The 24,360-nt window shown below is 51.0% G+C and overlaps 1 protein-coding gene across 1 annotated transcript; it reads left to right on the top strand.

Annotated features, from left to right (window-relative positions):
- Nucleotides 1–342: 342 nt before the first annotated feature.
- On the top strand, nt 343–15,213 carry LOC140680541 (sacsin-like). Its single transcript, XM_072918331.1, is given in 4 exon segments — nt 343–495; nt 7,322–8,098; nt 8,100–13,610; nt 13,612–15,213. Coding segments are annotated over 4 exon segments (7,791 nt in total). The 3' UTR covers nt 14,962–15,213.
- Nucleotides 15,214–24,360: the final 9,147 nt, after the last annotated feature.

Genomic DNA, 24,360 nt, shown 5'->3' with positions numbered 1-24,360 from the left:
AATTTCTAAGCTCCTCAGCTGCAGAAAATCCCCAGACAGTGAGAGATAAGCCAGGCACAGACGCAGCCCTCGGTGGGGGAAGGGACTGGCCACTGTCCGAGTCCAAACCCACAGTGGGGGGGCAGCGGCGCCGGCGGCTCCTGGGGGGAGGGTGCAGTCGTGAGTGCAGAGCGGAGGGAAAAGTGAGAGAGAGGAGAGAACTCGCAGCTGCGCGGGCGGGGAGTTCAAAGCAGCCCGCGGTGCAGGCGAGGGGGGAGGGGCAGTGGGAACCACGCGGACGCAGGAGGCGGCGGAAGCGCGGATGGGGCGGTCAGACGCCCGGAGCGCCCGGTGATGCGTTCCATGACGGGAATCCGTGAGAGTGCGAAAGCACCGTCCGGCAGGTGCCGGGGAATAGCTCCCAATTCGCAGCAGCGGTGCTGGCCAGGCCGGCGGCTGGACGGAGAGCGGGACTCTCCTGTCGCTGCGGCGATGGCAGCGCGCATGCGCGAGACGGTAGAGCAAACCCGGAAGTCGGAGCGGGGATTTCTTGCATTTCGAACGCACGGGCACGGGCGCAGACGGCGTCGGGGGCGGCGGTGGCCGCCAGCCAGCCGTCCGCAGACTGCGCGGTGACCGCGGGGGGAGACCCGAGAGGCGCGGGGCCGGGCGGGACGCGGCGCGGGGCTGCGACAGCGCGGAACGCGGCGGCGCACACTGGTGACGTCAGCAGAGCGCCGAATCGCGCTGGGCTCCAGCAGCGGCTCGGGGGACGGCGCGGGCCGACCCAGAGCGAAAACCGAGGCAGCGCCAGGCCTGACAGAGAGAATGGGGGGGGAGGTTCCCGAGGGACGGCCGCGCGGAGCCGGTGCGGGCGGGCGCGGTCGGTGCGGGAGTTCCTTCCCTTGTTCCCATGGCGACACAGACAGAGGGTGAATCAAGGCTGCGCATGCGTTTGTGAGAGTTAAAGCGAACGCGGAAGTGGCTGAGAATGTGGGTGCTGGGTTTGGAGAGGATTGCAGGCGCGGCTTCGGCACAGCTGACAGCGGGTGTGAGCACGGAGGGTGAGCAAGAGAGAGGGGCGCAGCCATCCTAACGCAGGCAGAAGCGGGGTTTGACTGCACCAGAAATGCTCCCAGTGCTCTCATGCCGCGGCAAACAAAAAATCACAACAGCCACAGCAAATAATTTTTTACAAGCAGCAAATATCCTGCAGCAATGCTGAGGAATGGGACTCCCAATTTTCACCCTGAAATAAAATTCCATCAGTCGCTTTTTGAAAACCAGCCAACACAAGGCCTTTTTCAAATCTCCCCAATGTTTCTAAACACCAACCCCGGATTTTTTCAGTTAGGTCACAGAATTGATCGAGCAGACACGCCCAGCCGGTGTGATGATAAGTAATAATTGTGGAACACATTGTGAAAAAGAGATATCATAATGAAAATTGAGATAGAGAATTAAATAGCATGAAATGTTAGTAATTTATTATATTAAGGTTTAAGTTAGGTTGTATTTTACTGTTTTATTAATGATAGAATTGATTTTTATATAATTGGTTTGCATTTAAGTTAAGTATTGTTTAATTAGAGTATATCACTTTAAGTTTATTTTAGGTTTGGGCCCTGAAGAAGTTAAGTTTACAAAGGTTTAATTGATAATGGATTTATATATTGTTAATTTGATACATATGGATTTCGTAAAGTTAATATAATTTAGGGATTCTTTATTAAGATTGTTATATATTGAGTTTAAGTACTATTTAATTCAAAAATTATTTTAAGTTTTTCAAAGGTCAAGTTTATTTGGCAGCAAGGTTTAGTTGTTTTTCTTTAAGGATGAGAAGGTTTTGTCTGAAACAGTTCACAAAGTAATAATGAACATTGATTTAAGGAGAAGTTATTGGATTTATTGGATTCTTGGTTTTGTTTTAGTATTTTTTGTTTTATTATAAGTTTATCAGTATATAAGAGTTGTAAAAGAATTTATTTTGAGTTTTCTGAGATTGATTTCATTGTTTAAAAATCAGTTTTATAGTCTGTTATTTCTTTGTATAGTGATACAAAAGGCATTTGTTTTCAAATCCTTTATTTTTAACTATTTAAGTGTTCTATAAACGTTATTGTTAAGAAATTTTATCATGTTATCAGGTGAAGATTTGTGCTTCGTTTTTTCATAGTGAATCCTCGTATGTTTTATCATTGTTTATGTAATCTTATCCAGGTTACATGCCAGTTCTGAAGTCTCATTTTGAATTTTAACTGTATTGTGCATTTTTCTAGGTGAACTTCCTGATTCGTTTTTATATCTCTTGTGAGTGGAATCATTGCATTTCTATTTTTCATCATTCTCAAATGTTTTTCAGAAGATCTCAGAGAGAGGTGCCTGAAGCATTCTAACAACCTCTTGCCATTGTTAATCTTACGATTTCTCCAATTGACATCCTTTTCCTTCAAAAGAGTTTCAAGAAAAATGAATCTTTGTGTCATTTGACCAGTTTATCGGTTTGAACTTCAAGTGTTTATTTTATAAGAAAATGTTATAATAGGTTGTTATGTTTTAAGTATTATATATGTATTGTTAGTGTAAGTTTTGTTTTATATAATATGTTAAGGGACATCTCTCCAGTTTAAAGTTTGGGTCCTGGCCAGACCCTGATTTTAACTTGGACAGATGAGTTTGCCAGCAAAATTCAGAGGTTTCTGCACAAAAATGAATGATATGCAGGTCATTTTTGACCCATCAATTCGATCCTACAAATGTTACAGCTGACACAGTTTTGAGGTGAAACTTGCCAGCCCTGCCCGGGAAGGGATGCCAAGGGTTTTCACTGGAAACAAATGTTTCAGCTGTTTGCAGACTCTGAACCGCTGTCACAATGTTTCTAATGATCGTGCTTTGTTCATTTTTATATATGCTATTTAGAATATCTTTCTTTTGAATTTTCTTGAATTGTTATCGATTTTGATAAGTTTTATGCATTTTATTATTGAGATATTTTGTCTTGTTCTATATTATGGTTTATATTTCAACTTTCTTGTTTCAAAAGAGAAGAAGAGAAAGAGAGAAAAAAGGAAAAAGAAAAAAGAAAAGGAGTGAAGAAGTGCCTGAAATAAGGCTGAAATGAGGTTGAAGATTTTGTATGTTTTAATCTCTTGATATAATTATTTTATAGACTTGATTTTGCTTATCATTGAGAAAAATATGAGGAGAGTGCTAGACACTGGACAGATAAAATTGAAAGAAAGAAAAAAAAAATCGTTTAAATAAGTAGCTTTGAGCAAGGGTTTTGTTAATGTTTTCACAGAAGTTGAAAGTGGGATTTTTTAGTTTGCAGACCCTCAAAAAGCAATTCTTACAGATTTAAAGATGGGAGCTCAGATCATTATTGTGGCAGAGACCAGATTGCTGACAATGTCAGGCAAAGATTTCTTAATCATTCATTTACATTTAAAGAAGAAATATTTTGAGTGGACAATCCAAAGTCGCAGGATTTTTCAATCACGTTGTTAGGGCATTCAGAAGTTTGCACAGTTCGTTTTCCAACACACAAAATGTTAAATGTAAAAGTGAGTTTCAGGGAAAAAACAAAAAAGAAGCCAGGAACCAGTGGAAGGAATGACAGTATTCACTGATGGTTTGGGAAAAAACTCACAAATCAGTGGTCACATGGAAAAATCAAAAAACAGGGAAATGGGAATCAAATATCAAAATGATACAAGGTTCACCACAAGTTGCAAAATTGGTAATAATAGTCAGGGGTTTTTCAGTTATTTTAGGAACCCTCAATCTGATCACAAGTTTAGTGTATGTTGCAAATGTGGTCAAACAATTAGAGAAATCGCTTTTAAAACATACAGACAAGGAAATTTTATATTCATATCTATTATGCATGAAAATAATCCTAGAAAAACAGAGAACATTAATAAACACATCAGAGTGCATTCTTCACCTCCGAGGTTTTTAGTAAAAGGGAATGCTCATGTAGATAGGCTCACAATGCCCATCTTGCAGACACTGCCAAACATTTTTGAGCAGGCAAAATTGAACCATGCATGTTTTCACAAAAATGCACAGGCATTGATGGGAACCTTTCACCCTTCTGAAAGTCAGACAAAGGAAATCTACTTGCCAGAGTGCCAGTTTGTGCAGTCTCCTGTATTTACAGGAGTGGCCAATCTGAGAGGTTTGTAAAAGCCTTCAGCTGTGGCAAGCTGATGTCACAAAATACCCAACTTTTGAGAGGCTCGAAAATATCCATATTTCAATTGATACATTTTTAGGGGCGATTTTTGCATCATATACAGGGGAGACCACAGAACATACCTGCAGACATTTTTTATAAGCATTTACATCATTAAGAGTGCAACAAGAAATAGAAACAGATAATGGTCCAATTTATACAAGCAAGGTGCTTGACAAATTTTTGAAAAAACAGAGAGTCAAACATATTTTCAATATTCTTCATTCTCCCTCAGGTCAAGCAAGCAAAGAACACATCACACCCTGAAATCCACTTGGATGGACAGAAAAGGGATGAGGCAGGGTTGAACAAATGTGTTGAATTTTTTAAATGGTTTTTTCTCAAAGCCCACTCTAATAATTGTCAGATATGTTACAAACAGCCCACAGGAAAAACTAAGGGAAAATCCTTTCGATTTGATCAGAAGTCCAGAGTCAGGACAGATTGAAGGTTCATTTACATTAATAACTTGGGGCGAGGGTTTCGCTTGTGTTTCTATAGGACGAGGACTGAAGTGAATGCCAGCAAAGCACATGTAACCTTATCGGGTGCAGACGCCAGTGGACGTGGACCCGAGAAGCAGAGAAGCAAGCACGCAGACGAAGGCAGACGACAACGCTGCAGACGTCTCGTCGGACAACAATTGATCACCCAGAGACTTGGGGTTTTTTCTGGGAAATCAAGTGTTATTTGGGTGTTGCTGCATTGCAGGGTTTCTCACAGAGGGTGGGGACATGGACATGGGATTCAGACAGACAGTGTTCATGTGCTTCATTCTTTCACCTGTTGCCTTGGGCAACAGGACAGATTTTCCCATGAGACAACCAAGGGAAAAAGTGTGGGAGACTTTGGCAAAAGCAGCTGGTCTGGACAGCATTTGCCTGACCCATTCGAAACCAGAGAAACCATTTTCAACATGCTTGGTAGGTGGGCCAGTGGAGGGATGGTCAGTCCCAGGGGACGTCCTTCCAGGGGTTCTGAAGTTTCTTTCAGACCCTGTGGAGGGATGACATGTTTGGACACAATTCCTTCCTGTGGCTCACTTTGAACCTCTGGATTTGGACATTTTGGGTCAACAAAAATGAAATGGTGCATCAAATTTAATTCATCAGGAGTGGCAAAGACAGATAATCATACAATAGATGTCACTCCGAATCAGCCTTTTTATAAAAATGCGTCATCTTGGTGCAATCATACCAAAATGACAAGCAAACCATCCTTTCAACATCCAGCCACTTTACCGAAGGGAATGTTTTTCATTTGCGGGGACAGAATTTGGCCTGCTATCCCTGCAAAAATCAAGGGTGGTCCATGCAGCATTGAAAGATCTTTTGTTAACACACAGCATGACCTTGATAAGAGAGCAAGGAGAAAAAAAATCTGATGAATGAAGTGGTCCAAATTGTGACAATGATAATGTTAATACCAAGAAAAAAGGCTCGGAAAAACTGAGTGGTTCTGCTTTCACAGCAGGTGGCATCAAAAAGAGCCTTGGTGCAGTTGGATCAAAAGAGGTTGTGGGCAGAGTAAAGATGCCCATGTCATTTCTTTTGCATCGAATGATTTGTTAGCTAGCAGTGAGAAATGGGAACAAAACAGTAATTGAACATCTATTGTAAACACATGGACACACGAGTGAAAATTTAAAGAGGTATCAGAGAACCAAACACACCTGGAGAAAAATTAAATCATAGGTAGATGGTGTGTTCAATTTGTTTCACCTTTCACAGTTGTAGAAAAGAGATTTTGAAAATAGTTGTATGTAATTATAAAATATTGTAATTCTTCTGATGTTTGTGCTGTCCTTGCCTCAGTGCATGAGGCAGACCATGGACAAAGTTGTCAAAGAGATGATCTTGATTCAAAAAGGAAAGGATCCCTTGAACAATATAGTTCAAATTATGATGATGATGTTTCTACCTGGGACAAGGCTCGGAGAATTGCAGTAGCAATTTTCTCACCCCAAGCAGCATCAGGGGCGGCCTTGACACAATTGGATCATATAGCATGTTGGTTGAGGAAACACAGTCGTGCCATTTCATTTGCACTGAGTGACATGTTAACAGACATCAACAGTGCAAGGCAAGCAGTGCTTCAAAACAGGGCGGCAATTGATCATTTGCTGCTGACACATGGGCACGGATGTGAGGAATTTGAGGGGATGTGCTGCATGAACTTGTCCAATCATTCAAAATCTATTCATAAAAATATAAAACAAATACAAAATAGTATTAGCAAATTGAACAAAGTTACAGGGTCCTGATGGGATGATTTGTTTATCTTTTTTGATATCTCACCATTGTGGAAAGAACTTTTGAAAATAGCCTTTTATATTCTTATAGGGCTTGTAGTTCTTCTGCTTGTTCTACCATGCATTTTCGTGTGTATTTGAAAGACCTTGAACAGCATGATAAAGCGGGTGTTTCTGGTTCAAACAGAGAGGGGAGATGTCGGAACTCAAAATGTCCCTCAGACATTTTTAGAGGTTCCAGGCCTTGGTCAGAAGCATTTTAGACCCTGGCAAGCAGCAGAAAACAGCTGTGATCTTGAGTTTGAACCATGGAATGAATTACCAACTTTGGGGGTGGAACAAGCGGTCACAGAGAGTTAGATGGTATAGTAAAAGTAGTCACAAATTAGAGGGTAAAATTTTTTAGTATTGTACAGGGGGGTTTTAACACCTGTACAGGGGGGTTTTACTTTGTACAGGGGGGTCAGGAGTTCTAAGATGGAGGAAAGTGGGCCTGAACCTGTTCTTCCTCCTTCTTCTTCCTTACCTCCATGTTCTTGGTGATGTTGGCATTTTTCTATTGGTTTAGGCTAGGGACACACTGTTCAACGTAGATGATAGATATTGGCACATTATTGTAAATATAGTACACGTAATTTCTTGTATATAATGTTTGTACCATCCCACTGAGGGGCAGAGCCCCACACGCTGCCCTGCAGGACAGAGCTGCGGCAGGGCAGCAGAACATGTTATAGATAAGCAAAAATAAACAACCTTGAAACCAGCACAGACGAATTATGGCTTCTTCTTTGGCAACGGGGCAGAAAGACACAGACTTTCTACAATCTCGGAATCACCAATACCCACAGATTCCGACAATCTTTGATCCCAATGGCACCCGTCTGAGCAAGCACATCCCCAGGGCCGGCTCCCCTGGCATCCGCCTGGACTTCTCTAGCCGGCCACGCATCCTCCGTGTCTTTGCTGAGCAGTTCCAGCCCTACAACGGTATCTTTGGTTGCTGCCTGCCTGAGCCAGGACCCTTTCCAGGGAGCCTTTTCCGCTTGCCTTTTCGCACTGAAGAGGAAGCTGTGACATCGCAGATTTGCTCTGAGGCCTTTGGTGCAGAGCGCATCCAGTCCCTTGGGACTGCTTTCCTTGGCTCTAACAGGCTCCTGCTGCTCTTCCTGAAGAACGTGAGGGAGCTGTCTCTGGAGATGCTGCCAGACACGGCCACTTCTACAGAGGATACCATGCCTCTGGCCATGCTGCAGCGAAAGGAGATCCGAGGCTTGGGGTCCCCTGGGGATCCCCCAAGTTGGGCAGCCATTGAGCAGCTCTCAGCCTGTGAGGAGGAATCCAGGACAGTGTGGCACTACCTGGTTTTGGTGTGTCAGGGTGATGGGGAGTTGCTGGAACTGTTTCACCAGAACACACAGGCAGGACTCCATCCTCCACTTCCCATGGCTGGTGTGGCCCTTCCTCTTGCCCCTGCCAAAGATGGCAAGTGGGTGCCACGTCTGGATGCTGAGAAGGGGCAAGTTTTCTGCCACCTTCCCATGCCGGTCATCTCAGGGCTGCCAATCCACATGCACGGGGCCTTCAGCATCCTCTCAAATCGCAAAGGGCTGTGGGACACGGCAGAGGCGGGGCAAGTGGAACCGAGTGCTGCTCCACAATGCCGTGCCGGCGGCCTGGCTGCGGGCACTGGACCATCTCCGTGCCATGCACGAGGCAGGTGAGTTGAAGAACTATGAGTATCATGTCTTCTGGCCAGACATTAGCACTGCCCGTTACCCCTTTACAGAGGCTGTGACTGGTTTCTACCAGGCTGTGGCAGCCAGGAGTGGCCCAAGGCTCTTTTCTGATGGCCATTCCTGGTGCTCACTGCAGGACGCCCGCTTCCTGCACCAGACTGTAGAGAGACACCCTAAGCTGGGTACTGTGGCACAGCGAGTCTTTGCCATCACCGTGCCCCATCCCCTGTTGGCTGTGGCCTTGCCTGGGAAGGTGCAGGAGGGCCTCGGGAAGGCGCTGGATGCTGGAACCTATGACTGGAAGCGCTTTCTCTGTGAGCTTGTGCTTCCCAACTTGGAAAATCTCCCTGACGTTGACCGGAACCTGCTGCTGCTCCATGCGCTGGATATGTCTCATGAGGATGTGGACAAAGTGCTGCAGACAGTGCCCTGCATCCCTGCCACCCCTCATGGCCACCTGCAGTTCATCTATCACCTGGTGCATCCCAGAGGTCGCGCTGCCCCTTTTTACAGCCCTGAGGATGGGCGCTTCCCCACTGGGCATGCCTTCCTGGAAAGACTAAGCCAACTGGAGAGGCTGGGCATGGTGAAGAACACCGTAGCCCTGCCAGAGCTGCTGGAGAGGGCAAAGACTGTGCAGCTTCTCTGGACCAAGAATGGTGCCCAGGGCTGCCAGAGGGCTGCCTGCATCCTCGAGTTACTTCAGGATGCAGTGAAGAGAACAAACGACACCCTGCAGGCCACTTTCCAAACTGTGCCCTTCCTCCCTGCTGTACTACGCAATGGCAAGCTTGTGCTGCTGCCAGCTGCCCAGCTCTACCATCACCTCCATAACCCACTAGTGGGACTCACCAAGCCTATCTTGGCTCCTAAAATGCTGGGGAAAAACTTCAGCCTCTCCGAGGAGGTAGCATCCTTCTTGGGGCTGGACCGGCAGATATCATCAGCTCAGGTCCTTGAGCAGCTGCGGGCACTCAGACATTTCTCCAACACTCTCCTTTAGGAGACCCTGCAGTACAGCACCAACTGCTGCTACAAGCACCTGAACATGATGCTCCAGGAACAGCACTCCGGCCGGGATGAGGTAGCTTCTGCAGTGGACTCCGGGGAGCCCTTCATCTTGATGGGCTCCCACTTTGTGCCGGTCACAGCTGTGGCTGAGAAACTGTCATTTGAGGCTGCCCCATACCTTTATCAGCTCCAAGAGCAGTACAAGCCCTACAGAGAGCTCTGGGAGTGTGTGGGGCTGCGCCACACATTCACCTGGAATGATTATGCCCAAGTGCTCTGCACCCTGGCAAAGACACGTGCTGGAAAGCCACTGCCGGCCACGGAGCTGGATCTGGCCCTGCGGCTGGTGTCTTGTGGCTTGATGGAAGATGGCACCCAGCCAGATGCCTGCCACACCCAGCAACTCTTTCTGCCTGATGAGGAGGGCATTTTGCACCCATGGGACAAGCTCTACTTCAATGATGCACCATGGATGCCGTTGGACAGAGATGTCCTGCTGTGCCATAAACAGCTGTCCCGAGATGCAGCCCTGCGCTGTGGGGTGGCCACCATACGCCACCGAGCACTGGAGAGGAGTGAACTCATCACTGATCACCTGAGCCTCTGGGCACAGCCATTTGGTGCCCACGAAGATTTGCCAACACGACTGAAGAACATCTTGAAGGAGTACTCTGAGTCCGCTCCTGATATGGTCAAGGAGGTGCTCCAGAGTGCGGATGATGCTGGTGCGGGGCTTGTGCACTTTGTGTGGGACCGCCGGCAGCACCCAGCAAAGGCCACTTTTAGTGAGAAATGGAACATCCTGCAGGGCCCTGCCCTCTGCATCTACAACGACCGCCCCTTCCAGGAGCATGACATTGAAGGCATTCAGCGTCTGGGGGTGGGTGGCAAGCAAGGCCGGCAGGATGTCACAGGCAAATATGGCCTTGGCTTCAACACTGTCTACCACTTTACTGACTGCCCAGCCTTCCTGACTGCAGACAGTACCCTGTGTGTCTCTGATCCCCATCTCTACTACATGCCCACAGCCACAACTGCGAAGCCTGGTAGCATGTTTGCTGTTGACACTGACTTCAAGAAAAATTTTCCAGACATTTATGACACCTTCCTACCATCCTTCTTCAACCTGAAACAGGGCGTCCTTTTCCGGCTGCCGCTCCGCACTGCAGCTGAGGCTGCCAAGTCCAGGGTGTCTGACATGGTTGTGCGAGACCAAGATCTCAAGGACATGGAAGAAACACTGGCTAAGGAAGGTGAGGACTTGGTGCTCTTCCTCCGGCATGTCAACACCATCATCTTCTCTGAGATCCCCCCAGCTGGGAAAGAGTTGGTGCAGAAGCTGCGGGTGAGCACGAAGGTCACGGAGGAAGATGCAAAGTTGAGACAGGATTTTCAAGCAAGATTAAGCAAAGCTGTGGATGGGAACAGCCCCACCTCTTTCTCCTGTACCATGAAAGTCAAAAATAGCATGGCTAAGACCACAAGTTTGTGGAGGGTGGTCGCACAAATTGGGGTGCAAGGTGGGGCTGAGGAGTCTCCGGTGCTTAAATGGCTGCCCTATGGGGCTGTGGCTGCCCGCCTGGAGCCTCTGAACCGAGTCACAGGCAGAGCCTTCTGCACCCTCCCACTGCCCTTGAACACTGGGCTGCCTGTGCACATCAATGCTAACTTCTCTGTGGATGCGGCCAGGTGCAGTCTCCACTGGGACAAAGGCGGCACAGAGGCAACCTGGAATGACTTCTTGCTCCGGCGCTTGGTGGCTCCACTCTACTGTTACTTTCTCACCAGGCAGTGGAAAGCCCTGGAGCCAGAAAAGCTGCAGTACAGGTCCCTGAAACTCTGCCAGCAGCACCTGGACTTGCACTTGCTCCAGTTTTTCCCTGTTACAAAAAGAGTGTTACCTGTCTTCCAGGGCATGGTGAGAGAGGTCTACAAGCACATCAGTCATGCACGCCTGCCCCTGGTGCCTGTGTACCACAGGAAGTCATCTGACACGGTGAGAATAACATGGGCATCTCCAGGTGGATCGGACATGCTAACAGAGCCATACTTCCTCAAGGAGAAGTCTCAGCCAGAAGTCCAGGAAGTGCTGCAGCAACTGAACATGAAACTGGTTCCAGCATTCACCCACCTGCAGCAGATCCGCGAGGAGTTCGTTGAAGCCCAGGTGAATGCTGTGGTCTTAGGGCCAGCCTCTCTCCGGTGCTTCCTCAAGGCCCTGGCTCTGCCTGTGCCCTGCAGGCTGGCTGAGACACCCCTGAGGACCCCAGAGAGCTGCTTCTACCTGCTGCAGTACTTAACAGGATGGAACAGGCACTCCCAAGGTACTCACAGGGAAGGGGGCAAGGCAGACCTGGAAGGCCTGCCCTTGCTGGCCACAGAAGATGGTCTTCTGAATGCTTTCAGCATCCACCACCCTGTCTTCAAGAACTCCTTTGCCCACCTCTTCCCCAAGCACATCCACCGTTTTGCCCAAAATTGTATTCCTGAATGGATCCCACCTTGCTTTGTGAAGGAGCTTGACCTCCCAGAGGCCACACCACTCATCCAGGAGGCATTGGGTCAGCTGGAGTGGACCAGAGAGGGGGAAAACTGGCTCAAGGAGCTGTGGACCTTCTTTGACAGGATGGTTCCCTCCAGGACCTCAGAGGTGGACATGGAGTCATTCGTGAATCATCTCCAGAATATGGCAGTGCTGCCTACTCAGGGGAGTAAGACAGACTCAAAGCACCTATTGCCACTATCGTCTCTCTCCAAGGTTCTTTTTGAGTGTCACTCTGAAGTGGAAAAGGTGCTGCACAAACTGGGCATCCCTGTGCTCCAGCAGTCCCTGCTGCCCTGGAGATTTGCTTACTGTTGCCTGAAGCCAAGGGCACTGCAGGTTACAGATCCCAGGGCTGTAGTGGCTCATCTGGCAGACACAAGAGCTGATCTGTGCTGGGGGGATTTAGGGGAGCAGGACGTGTCAGCCCTGCTAAGGTTTGTCCAGCAGGGAGAGCTGGATTCACGTGCACTGGAGCAGCTCCAGTATCTGCCTCTCTTCCAGAAGTTTGGGGGGGGCTACGTAGCTGTGGCTCCCTACCGCAAGGTGCTGTTACTCTGCAGACAGTTCCCGCCAGTGCCCTCGAGTGCCCAAACCCTGTACGACTTGGACAAAGACATGCTGCTTCTCACACCAAGCCCGCACCACGAATGGCTGGCCAAGCGTTTGAAGTGGGAGTTCACCAATGATCAGGAGCTCTTCCTGACTGTGGTACTTCCCCGGCTGCCCCAGCTCACACAGCAAGACCTCCTGGAAGCTGTATGCTTGTTCTTTGTCCTGCAACCCAACTGTTCCACTCAGAGTGTGGACGCTATTGTGGCAGCTTTTCAGAAGGTGGCCTTTATACCAGATGCCCACAGAACACTGCGCCTGGCCTCCTACTTCTACCATGACATGCCCTCCTTCCACACCCTGCGGCTCCAAAACTGCTTTGTGCCTAAGTCTTTCTTTAATAAGCTACCTTCGAACTGCAAAGAAATTGTGGATTTCTTCCTTAAGGCAGGTGTCCGCACCAGCCTCTCTGTAGAGGACTTTGTGGCACTGGCTGAGGAGATAGAGCGTGAAGCCACTCAGGCTACATGCCATGCTGCAGAACTGCTGGAGCGACAGCAGGAGATGCTCAAGCAACTTGCAGTCTTGTTGGAAAATCCTGAGTCAGTGTGTTTCCTGAGGAAAATTGCCTCAATCCAATTCCTGCCTCCACTGGATATCCCCCCAAACTTGGTGAACCTCCACCCTCCTTTTGCAGACTGCACCAAGGCCGTGGCTCTGAAAGGCAGCGTTTCCTACTGCAAAAATGTGGCTGAGCTCCTGTGGACATCAGCCACCATCCTGCCAGAATCCCTTGAACTTGAGGAGAGGTCCCTGAAGGCCATGGAAGTCCTTGTAGAGATACCCACTGCCCTGGTGGTGGCCAACCTGGAGCATGTGTGCAGGGCAGCCTGCTCGACACAACTGCAGGTAAGCACACGGGCCAGAGTGCTCCAGAGCATGTACAGCTTCCTGCAGACTCATCTGAAGGAGGTGGACGCAGAGCACCTGGCTGAGCTGCCCATGGTGCTGGCCAAGTCATGGGACATGGCCAGGCCATGGCAGGTGGTGACATCCCTCCCAGACGAGGCTGACTTTTACCCCTACCTCCTCACGCCTCACCCCAACGTGGCTGCCTTTGCAGATCTCCTGCAACACCTTGGCGTCGTCCTGGTCCCCACACTGACTCACTACAGCCGTGTCCTGGCCCAAATCTACCAGGAGAGCCATGGCACTGGAAGCCTTTCCAGTAGCCAGAAGAAGACAGTCCTGGTGGCCACACGGCATTTCTTCCAGCTGCTGCGGGAGGAACCGGAGCCCCCCCGATTGCTCTGCTGTGGCTGAGCTGTATCTGCTGAGCACTGCTGACTGCCTGGAGCCATCCCACAGACTGTGCTTCAATGACTGTGTGCCCTCAGAGACCGCTCGGGCCCTAGAGAAGACCTTTGTGTTCATGGCTGCACTGCCAGTGTCTGGCTGTAATGTCAGGTGGCTGCTGCAAAGGCTGCCAGCACACCTGCAGCCACGGGCGCTCTCAGAGGTGACAGAGAAGCAGCTGGAGGAGGGTAGTCCTCAGCCATGTCGTTACGGCTCTCAGTGCGCTGCGCAGAGGCGTCTCCGGACGCTGCTGGTATCCCCGTGGTTTAGGCTGGGGCTGGAGTCCCTGCTGCATTGGCAGACCCCCAAGGCAATGATGGGAATGGAGGGGGATGGTGGCTTTGCAGTGGAGCAGGTGAAAGTGCAGTGCTGCAAGGACATCTGCACTGTGCTGGTGCACAGCGGGGCAAAGGTGGAGGGCAGCTCCCAGTCACAAGTTATTCATGCGTGCCTGTCTGGTGGTGCTCAGCGGCTCCTCTCCATCCAGCATGTAGACATGGTGCTGAACCGGCAGCAACTGAGGGTCGTGGAGACACTGGCACAGGAGATCAATAACATCCTGGGTGGGCAGCTGGAGGCACGCGCTTTGTCCGTGCTGCGTGAAATGCTGGTCTGCCAGGAGCCACAGGACGTGGCCTTGGTTCTGGAGGAGAACAGTGTGGCACTGGTGCATGCTGCACCAGAGCCAGAGAAAAGGCTGCAGGAGGAGGCTGAAGCTGATCCATGGAAGGATCCCAGCCTGCCAACCTTGAGGCCTCTGCATGATGTCAGGGGGCCAAAGGGGTGGGTCCCATACAAACCTGGCAGTGCTGCCCAGCACCACAGACAGGGAGGCTGTGGCTCCTGGCTGAGCAGCCAGGAGCTCATGGCCCTGACTCCATCCGTCCCCGAGGCCCTGCGTTGGCTGTGTCAGGCCACGAGTGACCTGCAGGCAGCCCGCAATGACATCCGGCACTGCTGCCCCAACTGGGTGCTCTTCAAAGTGCACCAGGCCCTGGAGAAGGCACTGGTGGCTGCTGTGCTTTGCCGTGGTGAAGCTTTTGCGGGCCATAGAGGGCTGATGGGTATGGCCCAAAGGCTGGAGGCGGAGGAGCCGGAGCTGAGGGGCCTTGTCCTGGACGTGCAGTGGCTGTGTGACTGTGGTACGGACGGCAAGGCCACACAGTACCCGAGTTACCATCCCTTTCCCGTGACCCCCAGTGAGGCCTTCCCCAGCGTGGATGAGGAGGAGGTCCTGAAGCGGGCACAAAAAGTGCTAGTAACACTGAGGGACCATGTGGGCAGAAAGTGACAGGTCCCTACCACGGCGCACGGCACCTGGGCCAAAGGACCATCAGGCGCCCATCAGAGACCCACCATGGACCTGCTGTGGACTCGCCGTGGACTTGCCACAAACCTGCCACAGGCCATTCCAGACTGTCCAGCCCTGGCAGGGGAGTTTTGGTGGCAGACCAGGGCCCAGACCACTGGACATCACAGAGTTGCCTGTGCCATTGGCGTGTCTTGAGTGTGCAGTAAATAAAGTGCAAAATAAATGCTGCAATGCTGGAAGACCTTTCACTGACAGTGGAGTCAGGGACATGAAGAAGTCATGGGCAATAGGTGTGGAGAAGGTGGAGGGGGTGATGAGGGAGTTTGGAGAACTGTGTTTGGCCAATTTTGGCTAGCCAGGGGCTCACCGAGCCACTCCATTACGTCCCCTCGTTGACTGAAAAGGAGAAGAAAACGTGATAAAAATCCCACGGGTCAGGGAGATCACTCACCAATTACTGCCACAGTGAGAATAGACTCACCTTGGGGAAATGAATTTTTTTTAGAACCAATTAAACAGAGTAGGAAAATGAGAAATAAGAATAATCCTAAAACCACCTCCCCCTACCCTCCTTTCTTCCCAGACTCAGCTTTATTCCACTCGGGCGGTGGAATGCCGATGGAAGTCCGATTCCTGCGGTGCGTGCAGGAATTGCCAGACCTGTCCCCCGGGAGCGCTGCTCCTAAAACGGAGCCTACTCCCACCGGACGTAGCTTGACAGCCAGTGAAGATAAAGTCCAAGGACCTCAGGATTCTTCTGCCGTGGGGTCAGAATGTCTTTCTGGTCCCATGTTGGGCACCAAACTGCCATGTCCTGTCCCCACTTCGTAAGAGCAGATCTCTTGCCAGCCCTGGCTACCTCTCCACGGGGCGATAGAGCAGCGAGAGGCACTCTCTGCTGAACCCAGCAGGGCTTTAGAGCGTGCCTTCGTGGGTCCAAGGATATTGCTGATCCCACCGGCAAGGAAGGAGGTGACACTCTTCTGGGGATAGGTCCAAGATTTATTGTGACTCCGAGGAGAGCCCCGGAGCCCAACTGCACTCGAAGGGATCCAGCAGAAGAGGGTGAGCTCTGAGCCTCGAACAGGCCCTGATATAGGGAGGGCGGGGAAACCCGATCAGCCATTTGGGAGAAGACATGGGTGTGGCCCTCCGAGGGAAGGACAACCAGGGTATCCACTTAGAAGGGAGGAGGGGAGGGACCCCAGGCCATTGTCCAGTCACTCAGTGACCCTGGCAGAAGCCTCCAGACCAAGGGGAAGGGTGGACAAGTCACCCAGGAGGGGTCAGGGGCATGGATCAGGGTTTTTGGGATTGATGGGACACACAGGTACTGATGGGAAAACCTGGGATGAACCAAAAGGGCACAGGAGGGTACAGAGGGCTAAACCATTTTGAACATACATATAGTGGAAGCTAAAAACACAACTCCACACTCTTCCCTGTGGGGATGGTAAGACACTGGCACATGTTGCCCAGAGCAGCTGTGGCTGTCCCATCCCTGCAAGTGTCTGAGGCCAGGTTGGAGGGGGCTTGGAGCAACCTGGTCTGGTGGCAGGTGTCCCTGCCCATGGCAGGGGCTGGAATAGGATGAGCTTTGAGGTCTCTCCAGCTCAAACCAGTCTGGGATTCTATGCTGAGGTGAAACATCACCATAGTGATGACAAATCCAGGGCTTACCAAGCTGCCATGGCATCATGTCCATTGAGTGGTCCCTGCCAAGGTCAAAGGGCAGCTCCTCAGGAGACAGGGTCATCTGACTGGGCCAAGGCTGCAGAAGTGGGGTGCCATCGCTCAGCGCTGAAGGCTCAGGTGCCCTGACAGGTGCCTTGACCCTTGACCAGTAGAACGTGGAGGCTTTTGTGCCTTCAAGGCGGGGCAGCCTGAGCACATGGCTTCTGCCTCTGCTGCCTGTGGCTCTCCCCTGTCTGGGCAAGGGATGCGAGCTGAGCTGAGGCTGGACATGCCACCAGTGCGTGGCGTGTCTGTCAGCCTCAGGGACCATAGAAATGGGGGTGGCTCCAGCCAGGAGGATGCATTGCTGCTACTCACTGTGACAGAAAACATGGAAAACAGCAAGTTTTGGTTGCAAGATACAGCTTAAAGACTAACTAGCAGATGAGAGAAAGGAATGTAAAAGTAGACACACGGGATGTTGAACAGAACTGGAAGCAGAGGAAAAACAGATTATAAGGCACCTAAGTGGGTTTTGTGGCACAGTTATGTGACAAGAAACAACAGTGCCTGCCCTAAGAGAAGTTCAAGGCAAGGGCACTTCCAATTTGGAGGGCTCACAGTGCATATGACCACCAGAGATCTCTTTAGATGATCCTCCAAGACCATAAAAGGACTTCCAGCAAGAGGCAGAGGTGGGTAAAATAGTTCTATGAGAAGTAATGTTTATGTATGAGCTAGGAACTACCTTGTGATATGTATGATCATGGTGGAATAAACCCCCTCAGCATTCTTGCTCACATGATGCAGGGCAGGCTTCTTCTTAACTCCGTAACTGCTTCCACAGGAATGTCTGTACACTCCTCCTGGATAACTTGATTCTTCTTCCACAATTTTTTCTTCCACATTCCTCCTTTCTGAGATGAGGTTGATCACAAGTTTCCGGTTCACTTGATCTCCTATCACCCAGGGTTGGGATTCTGCTTTTCACTTTGCTAAGTTATTTTAAAATATGCCCTCAACCCTTGACCTTCTCATCCTCAGCCAATTCTTGAGTATTTTCAGGATCAAGAATTCCTCCCTCCTAGCAGAGGTCATAGAAAGATGAGTGAATTATACAAGTTTCAAATTTGGTCTGTCATCATTAATGGAAAACTTGATCTGGGAGGGAAAGGGTCTCAGAGAATTGCAGCTTCAGCCCTTGCCTAGGAATTGTTCCTGATCTCCAAAAAACAGGGGGCTTCAATGCTTTGAAGAATAGTCTTTGCATGATCTCTACAGCCCAGCTTTTACCTTCCTCAGAGGGCTCCCTCCCACAGTATGTCACACCAGTCTGGCACAGTTCCTGTGCAGGTGACATCCACTGTCACCAACCACAGGACCACTTTTCCTTTACCCACTGCCAGTGAGAGCGAGCATGGATCATTACATTTTTTCCCACATAAGATATGGAACAGAAATCCCTGTTATAAATCCTGCCAATTCTTTCTGAATTTGTACATACAAGCAAAGACACCTTGCACAGAATCTACCTTCTTGGAACCCTGGTGATCAGTGGCACAAAGTCTAGCGGTGGAGCCTGGAGGACAATGCTGAGCCCAGTCCTTTCTGACACCTTTGTTAGTAAACTGGGTGATGGGGCCAGGGTGTGCCCTCCCACAAACTGGGAGCAGTGGCTGAGCTGCCAGAGAGAAGTGCTGCCATCCAGAGGGACAGTTCAACAAGGGTGACAGTTCAATGGCAAGCGCTGAGCCGTGTCCTTGGGAAGGAACAGGCACAGGCACTGGTATCTGCTGGGGGCCACCCAGTTGAAAAACTGAAGTTTGGCAGGGTCCTGCTGGACACCAGGATGCCCACGGGCCAGCAATGCGCTCCTGCAGCAAGGCAGAACAGCGTCCTGGGCTGCACTGGCAGCTGTGACACAGCTGGTGGAGGGAGGGGATCCTTTCCCTCTGCTCCACACCAGTGAGGCCAGCCCTGGAGTGCTGGGCCCAGAGCTGGGCTGCCCAGTACAGGAGACAGGGACAGACTGGACAGAGTCCAGCTCAGGGCCATGAAGATGAGGGAGGGACTGGAGCATCTCTGCCGTGAGGAGAGGCTGAGAGAGCTGGCACTGCCCAGCCTGGAGCAGAGCAGGCTCAGGGCATCTCATCCCTGGGGATAAACACCCGGGGGGAGGCTGCAGAGGGAGCAGAGCCAGGGACAGCCCCAGGGGCCTTGGGCACCAGGTGACACACAGGAGGGGCCCTCCGAGCTCAGGAGACACTTCTGCACTGGGAGGGTGGCTGAGCACTGGTGCAGGTGCCCAGGGAGGTGGTGGATCTCCATCCCTGGAGAGACTCAAAAGCCACCTGGACGTGTCCTGGGCAGCTGGCTCTGGGTGGCCCTGATGGAGCAGGGGCTGGGCAAGGTGACCTGCAGAGGTGCCTCCAGCCTCCCCCAGCCCCAGATTCTGGGACTCTGGGAATAAACAGTTTCCTAAGGACAAATGAAAAAGCTCCATGCATGGCAGGTTTCTCCTGCTCTCACCAAAGTGGTTCATGTCACATGTCTCCTTTCTGCAGATTCCTCCCTGGAGTGAGGATGCCTCTCAAGGTCATGCCTTGAGGCTGAGAGAAATGTTTGCCCGTGGTCATTGGTTTGGATGAGTAGCATCAATCTTTAAGAATTGGTTTTGCTGGCTTGACTAGAATTGCTGCAATGTTGCTTCAAAATATAATGCACTATACTGGAAGTTATAGTTCCCTGTACTGAGTAGTAAATAACCCAGAGAAAGATCTATTAGTTTAATCATGATCATAATAAACTCTTTATTTTTCTATAAATATATCTTACATCCTATGGAACAGAGTTGTGTAAAGGTTCAATTGCATCTATGCTATCCTTTAAAGATAAACTACTGACTAAATCTAAGCCTGCATCCAGCTGCAGCCTGCCTCCTCTGAGACATTCAGGAAGCAAGGAGGTCCTTTCTGCACCTCGTGTCTCCTGCCTGCTGCCTGCACAGCTCTCCAGGTGGTCCTGTCGGTCTTGGGCCAGCTGTGCCTGCAGAGGGACACCTGAAAGAGGCACAAGGCCCGGCTCAGACAAGCCCAGGCTGGCAGGAGCACCTGCAGCCCCACGGTACCCGCTCCCGGGGCAGACACAGCCTCCAGCTCCAGCCCTCACCAACACTGTGCCCTGGGGCAAGGGGAAAGGAACAGGCTCCCAGACAGAACAGAGCTCAGATGATCAACAAGTCCAGTTCAAGGCCGGTAAAGCCTTCCCATGTACATCCCTCAGCCACCACAGGTCAGTTAGAGAGAGTTCTGAGGGGATTTAGGAACCCAACTCTGATTTCCAAAGCACACATTTGGGCCACTGACCCCTTTCTCCACAGGCTGTGCATCAGCAGGAGGGCTGCTGCTCCCCATAGCTGCTGGAGGACTCTTCCATTTCAAAAGTTGACCGATTTTGATGGGCAGACTCGTGGACAGGAAACGTAATGTAGTCTGGGAGGAACACTCTCCTAAAAGTTCTGATTCTTCTCCTTTCAGGTTCCACCTGCACGTTGGATGGGAGAGAGGGTCACAGAAACCTGTCAGCAAACATGCACAGGCTGCCCCTCTCTCTCTGCCCCTCGGCATGCTGCAGACCTTTGCTGCTTCCCCCCTTGATGCTGCTCTTGCCCAGCTCGCTCAGCCTGTCCCAGCTTCCTTTCCACCCTTCCCCGACCTCTTGCAGCTCCACTCCAGCGCTCCTTTGGGCAGGAGCTGCCAGAACTGCAGCCAGGATTTCAAGTCCATGCTAAGCAGGATTTAGGCAGTGCCACGAGGACATGCTCTCCATCAGGGAGGAAGGCAAGAGCAAACACCCCCAGCATTTCCTTCCCTGGGGCTGGGCTGCCAGGAGTGCTGTTCCACCTCTCCTGTGTAGAGTTTCCATGGCCCCATCCCCGAGAGCCCCACTGCCCTCTCTTGGAGCAGCAATGGCCAGATCAGTCTGTCATTCTCTGCTGCCACTCAGGACGAGTTCTCCCCTTGCAGGCACACGTCCTGGTGTGGATCAGCACTCGGCTTTCCTCTCTTCTCTCCCCACTGGCTGCTCTCAGATGGCCAAGGCCAAACACCTTTCTATTAACAGCAGTCTTGGTCTTCTCACCTTCCCTTTCAGATATTTAGAAATGTGAACATGGGTTTGGACACAAGAAATTCCCCAAACCATGCAATGGCCATAGAGAGAGTGTGGAGATTGAGAACTAAAGCTTCTAGGGAACAGAAGCCCAGCATGGAGGAAAATCAGCAGCTTCAGCATTAACTGCCTTTGGCATGACTACAACATCTCCTCCTTATTCTGAAGAATGCAGATAGAAAAGTTTAACTGAAAAAGTCTGCTCCTTAGAACTATCACCACAAGGTCCAAACATAGCTAGGAATTGGCCCTCTGTGGCATCTGCCAATCTTACCAGCACATCCTTCCTTTCCTTCTCCAGAGTCTCCAATTTCCTCTTCAGAGATGCCACCTCCTGACGAAGAGTCACAGCCTCTTCCTGTCTTTCAGTGGCCTCTTTCTCCAGGGCATTTTCTCGAGAAATGTGCTTGAGTTGTGTCTTCCACCAATCTGCAGCAGGGAAGGGAAGGAGAAGGAGAAGGGGACAAGCAAAGCAAAGACACACTGATGTGCATCCTGCAGAGACAACAGCACTGTCTTCTCTGCCTGCCGGTGTTTGCCAGGCCCTGAGCACACAAGGGCTCCAAAGCTGACAGAAATGAAGGAAATTTCCAGGCAGAGTAAAAAGCAGGAATGAAAGGGGCAAGGTTCAGAGGGATAGGAAAGTGTGTTTGCTCTTGGTCTTGTGCAGAGGGAGCAATCCAAGAGGGACAAAGGAGAGGGGATGTCTGTGCAGCCCTACTCAGAGAGGCCAATGGCCTGGAGGCTCTGGCAGGTCCTGGAATTTGGGGGAATCAAGCTGAGGCATCCAGCTGCAGCTCCTTAACAGAGACATGGCACCTGAAAGGCTCCAGCCCAGGATCAGCCCTAGCACAGCCAGATGGCTCTGCAAGCCACAGCATCTTTCTCAAGAAAAAAGCTTTCACTGGCACTTGGATGGATAAATTTCCTGCTGGCTGTTTTTCCCCTCTGACATCTCTGGGCACTTTTCCTCTGCAAGGCATCAGCAAGATCCTTGCAGGTGGGACAGGGTGGGGCAGTGGCTGGGGGAGGAGAAGCTGTACCTTGCTCAATGTGCTCCAGCTGTTTCAGCAGCTCCTGATTGTAGGCTCTGAGATTGTCCCTCTGAGCCTGTGTCTTCCTCAGCCCCAGCTCCATGGCCTTACACTGTGTGGCCATGGCCTCTGCTCTTTCCTCAGAGCTCTGGAGCCTCACACGCAGCTCAGACACCTCAGTTTCCAGCAGCTGCTTCTCTTCAGTTGCCTGCTGAGCTGTCTTCTCTATCTCTGCCAGCAGCATGGCCTGCATCTGGAAGAAGGATGCACAGAGCCTCAGGGACAGGGCTGCTCCTGAGGCCGCAGAGTGCACAGTAGGGAGAGGAACAAAGGAGAAATTATTTCAGGCAAAAACCATGCCAAAACCAGAAGGCACAGAAGCAAGGATTCCAATGGAGACAAATGTAGAGAAAAGAGGGAAAGGGAGGCAATGGGCATCCTTGAGGCTGCAGCTCTGAACAGCAGCTGAGATGGCTGCGCTGGAAGTGCCCTGCCCAGCCTGCCACAGCCACCTCTGTGTCCCCACATTGCTCAGTGCTGGCACAGGCACCAACTCTGTCTGGGACAACACTGCTAACAGAGGGACGGAGAAGCTCCAGAGGAGGCTGCTGCTGCTTCCTCTCCCAGATGTCCTGCTGGGAGCCGGGAGAGAACGGTGCAAAACTTCGGCAGCAGACACCAGATCCAGCCTGGGCCTCAGGGTGCCGCAGCAGCCCCAGGCAGAACACGGCAGCTGTGGATGCTGCCGGGAGGGGAAAGAGGTTGGGGCCTCCAAGCCAAAGGTGCTGCTGTGTGTCCCTGGAGAAGAGGATGCCACTGCACAGCTTACCTGGGTGTTGAGCTCCTGCATTTGTCTCCTATGCTCAGAACAGAGCTGCTCTGCCTGCTTAAGAGCAGAAAATAAGCGAGACACACGATTTTTCAGCACCAGGTTCTGTTCTTCCAGTTTTCGGAAGCACTGGTTCTTCTCCTCCAGAGACACAAGCAGCCTAGAAGGGAAGCAAGCAACTCATTACTATATGATATCACATTCTATAAGCTCTTAGGACTTGCAGCACCTCAGGGAAAAACTCCTCTGTCTGATGAGGTTTGTCTAAACAACTTGGCTGTTTGTTCCCCCTGCAGTCACAGCCCAACATGTGCCGACTCTGCTTTTGCTCCTGAAAGAACAGGGAGTCCTGCCTACATGCCCTACCTTCTTTTTGAGATGGGAATGTGAATACAAAGCTAATGAAGTCTTGCAATGAAGACTTTAGAGGAGAGGAACAATTTTCTTCTGACTAACCAGGCTCCAAGGCAGGGAGGTTTGGTCAACATGGAAGAGACATTTCCTTCCCCAATCTTCTACGTCCCGGTAGGAGGAGCAGCAGCCTACAGCCAGGGGATCTCTGGCGAGTTCCCTAAGGTTTACCAGCACCCATCCTACTTTCAGCTGGAGAAACAGAGGCCCAAGTGGCAGCCAAGGCTTGGAGCAAAACCTGATGGCAGATGCAGAAGGCTCCAGGCAAGCAGGAGTGCCCTGCCTCTCCTTTGTCTTTGGTTTGGAAGAAGAATCCTGTGGCACTGAAGACTGGCAGGACTCGATCAGCTGGAGGAGCCCCCCATCCCCTGGTCCTGTTTCTGCATTCTTTGCACAGTCAGTAATGCCTGTGACTGTGCAGGGTGGCAGGGAGCCTGCTTGACCCCCTCCAGGCCCCAGGACACATTTTATGAGGAACGATGCCACAGAGCCATTCTTGTTTCTGGGCTGCCTCTGAGGGCAATCTGGCCTAGATCAGCAAGCAGGGCCTTAAGATGGTTCTGCCCAGAAAGAGCATCAGAAGCCAGGCTGATCCACATCCCAAAGGCTTCAAGGTACAAGACCCAAGGTGGGGCTGATGGATGGATCCAGCTCCTTACAATGCAGCTCGGGCAGCTTCAACACACCCACCTAACAACACAAACCCCCTAGAGGCAAAGGACTACCCCAAAAGACTTTGACTGCAGAAAAACTCTAGCTGAAGGCTTAAAAGGAAAGAAAATGAAAGACAACATCCTCTCATGGTTTGACACGGGAAGAGAATTTTTTTTTTTGGAAGGAAGAGGTCACAGTCAGGGGTCAGGTTTGGATACTGACACTTGGGGTGACCAATTGAAGGTGGACACGCCTCTGAGAACACAGAGGGGTTAAAGGCGGAATTCCCAGGAGGACTCACTCTCCTTTGGTTCCGGTCATCGCAAGGTACGGACCTCTCCCCAGCCCAGGCTGGCTGGGGGAGGGGAGCCATGCGGCCTGCACAGGTAGGCCAGGAGGTAAAGGATCGGAACCGAGCTGGGCCAGCTCCTGCGGACGGAAGGGTGGAGAACATCTGGGATGTCTTTGTTCCCCCTCCCCTAAGCTAGAGGGAAAAGAGATAGAGAGCCAGCAGACACCTGGGAGTTTGCCGGCGGAGGAGAAGGAGAAGGGGGGGAAGATGCCCAGCGTGGGAGACAGGAGAAGGAGTCCTGGGCTGAGATTGCA

The sequence above is a fragment of the Taeniopygia guttata genome, chromosome 25 (genome assembly GCF_048771995.1).
Source record: "Taeniopygia guttata chromosome 25, bTaeGut7.mat, whole genome shotgun sequence".
Lineage (NCBI taxonomy): Eukaryota > Metazoa > Chordata > Aves > Passeriformes > Estrildidae > Taeniopygia > Taeniopygia guttata.
This window is presented reverse-complemented; position numbering and strand designations above follow the sequence as displayed.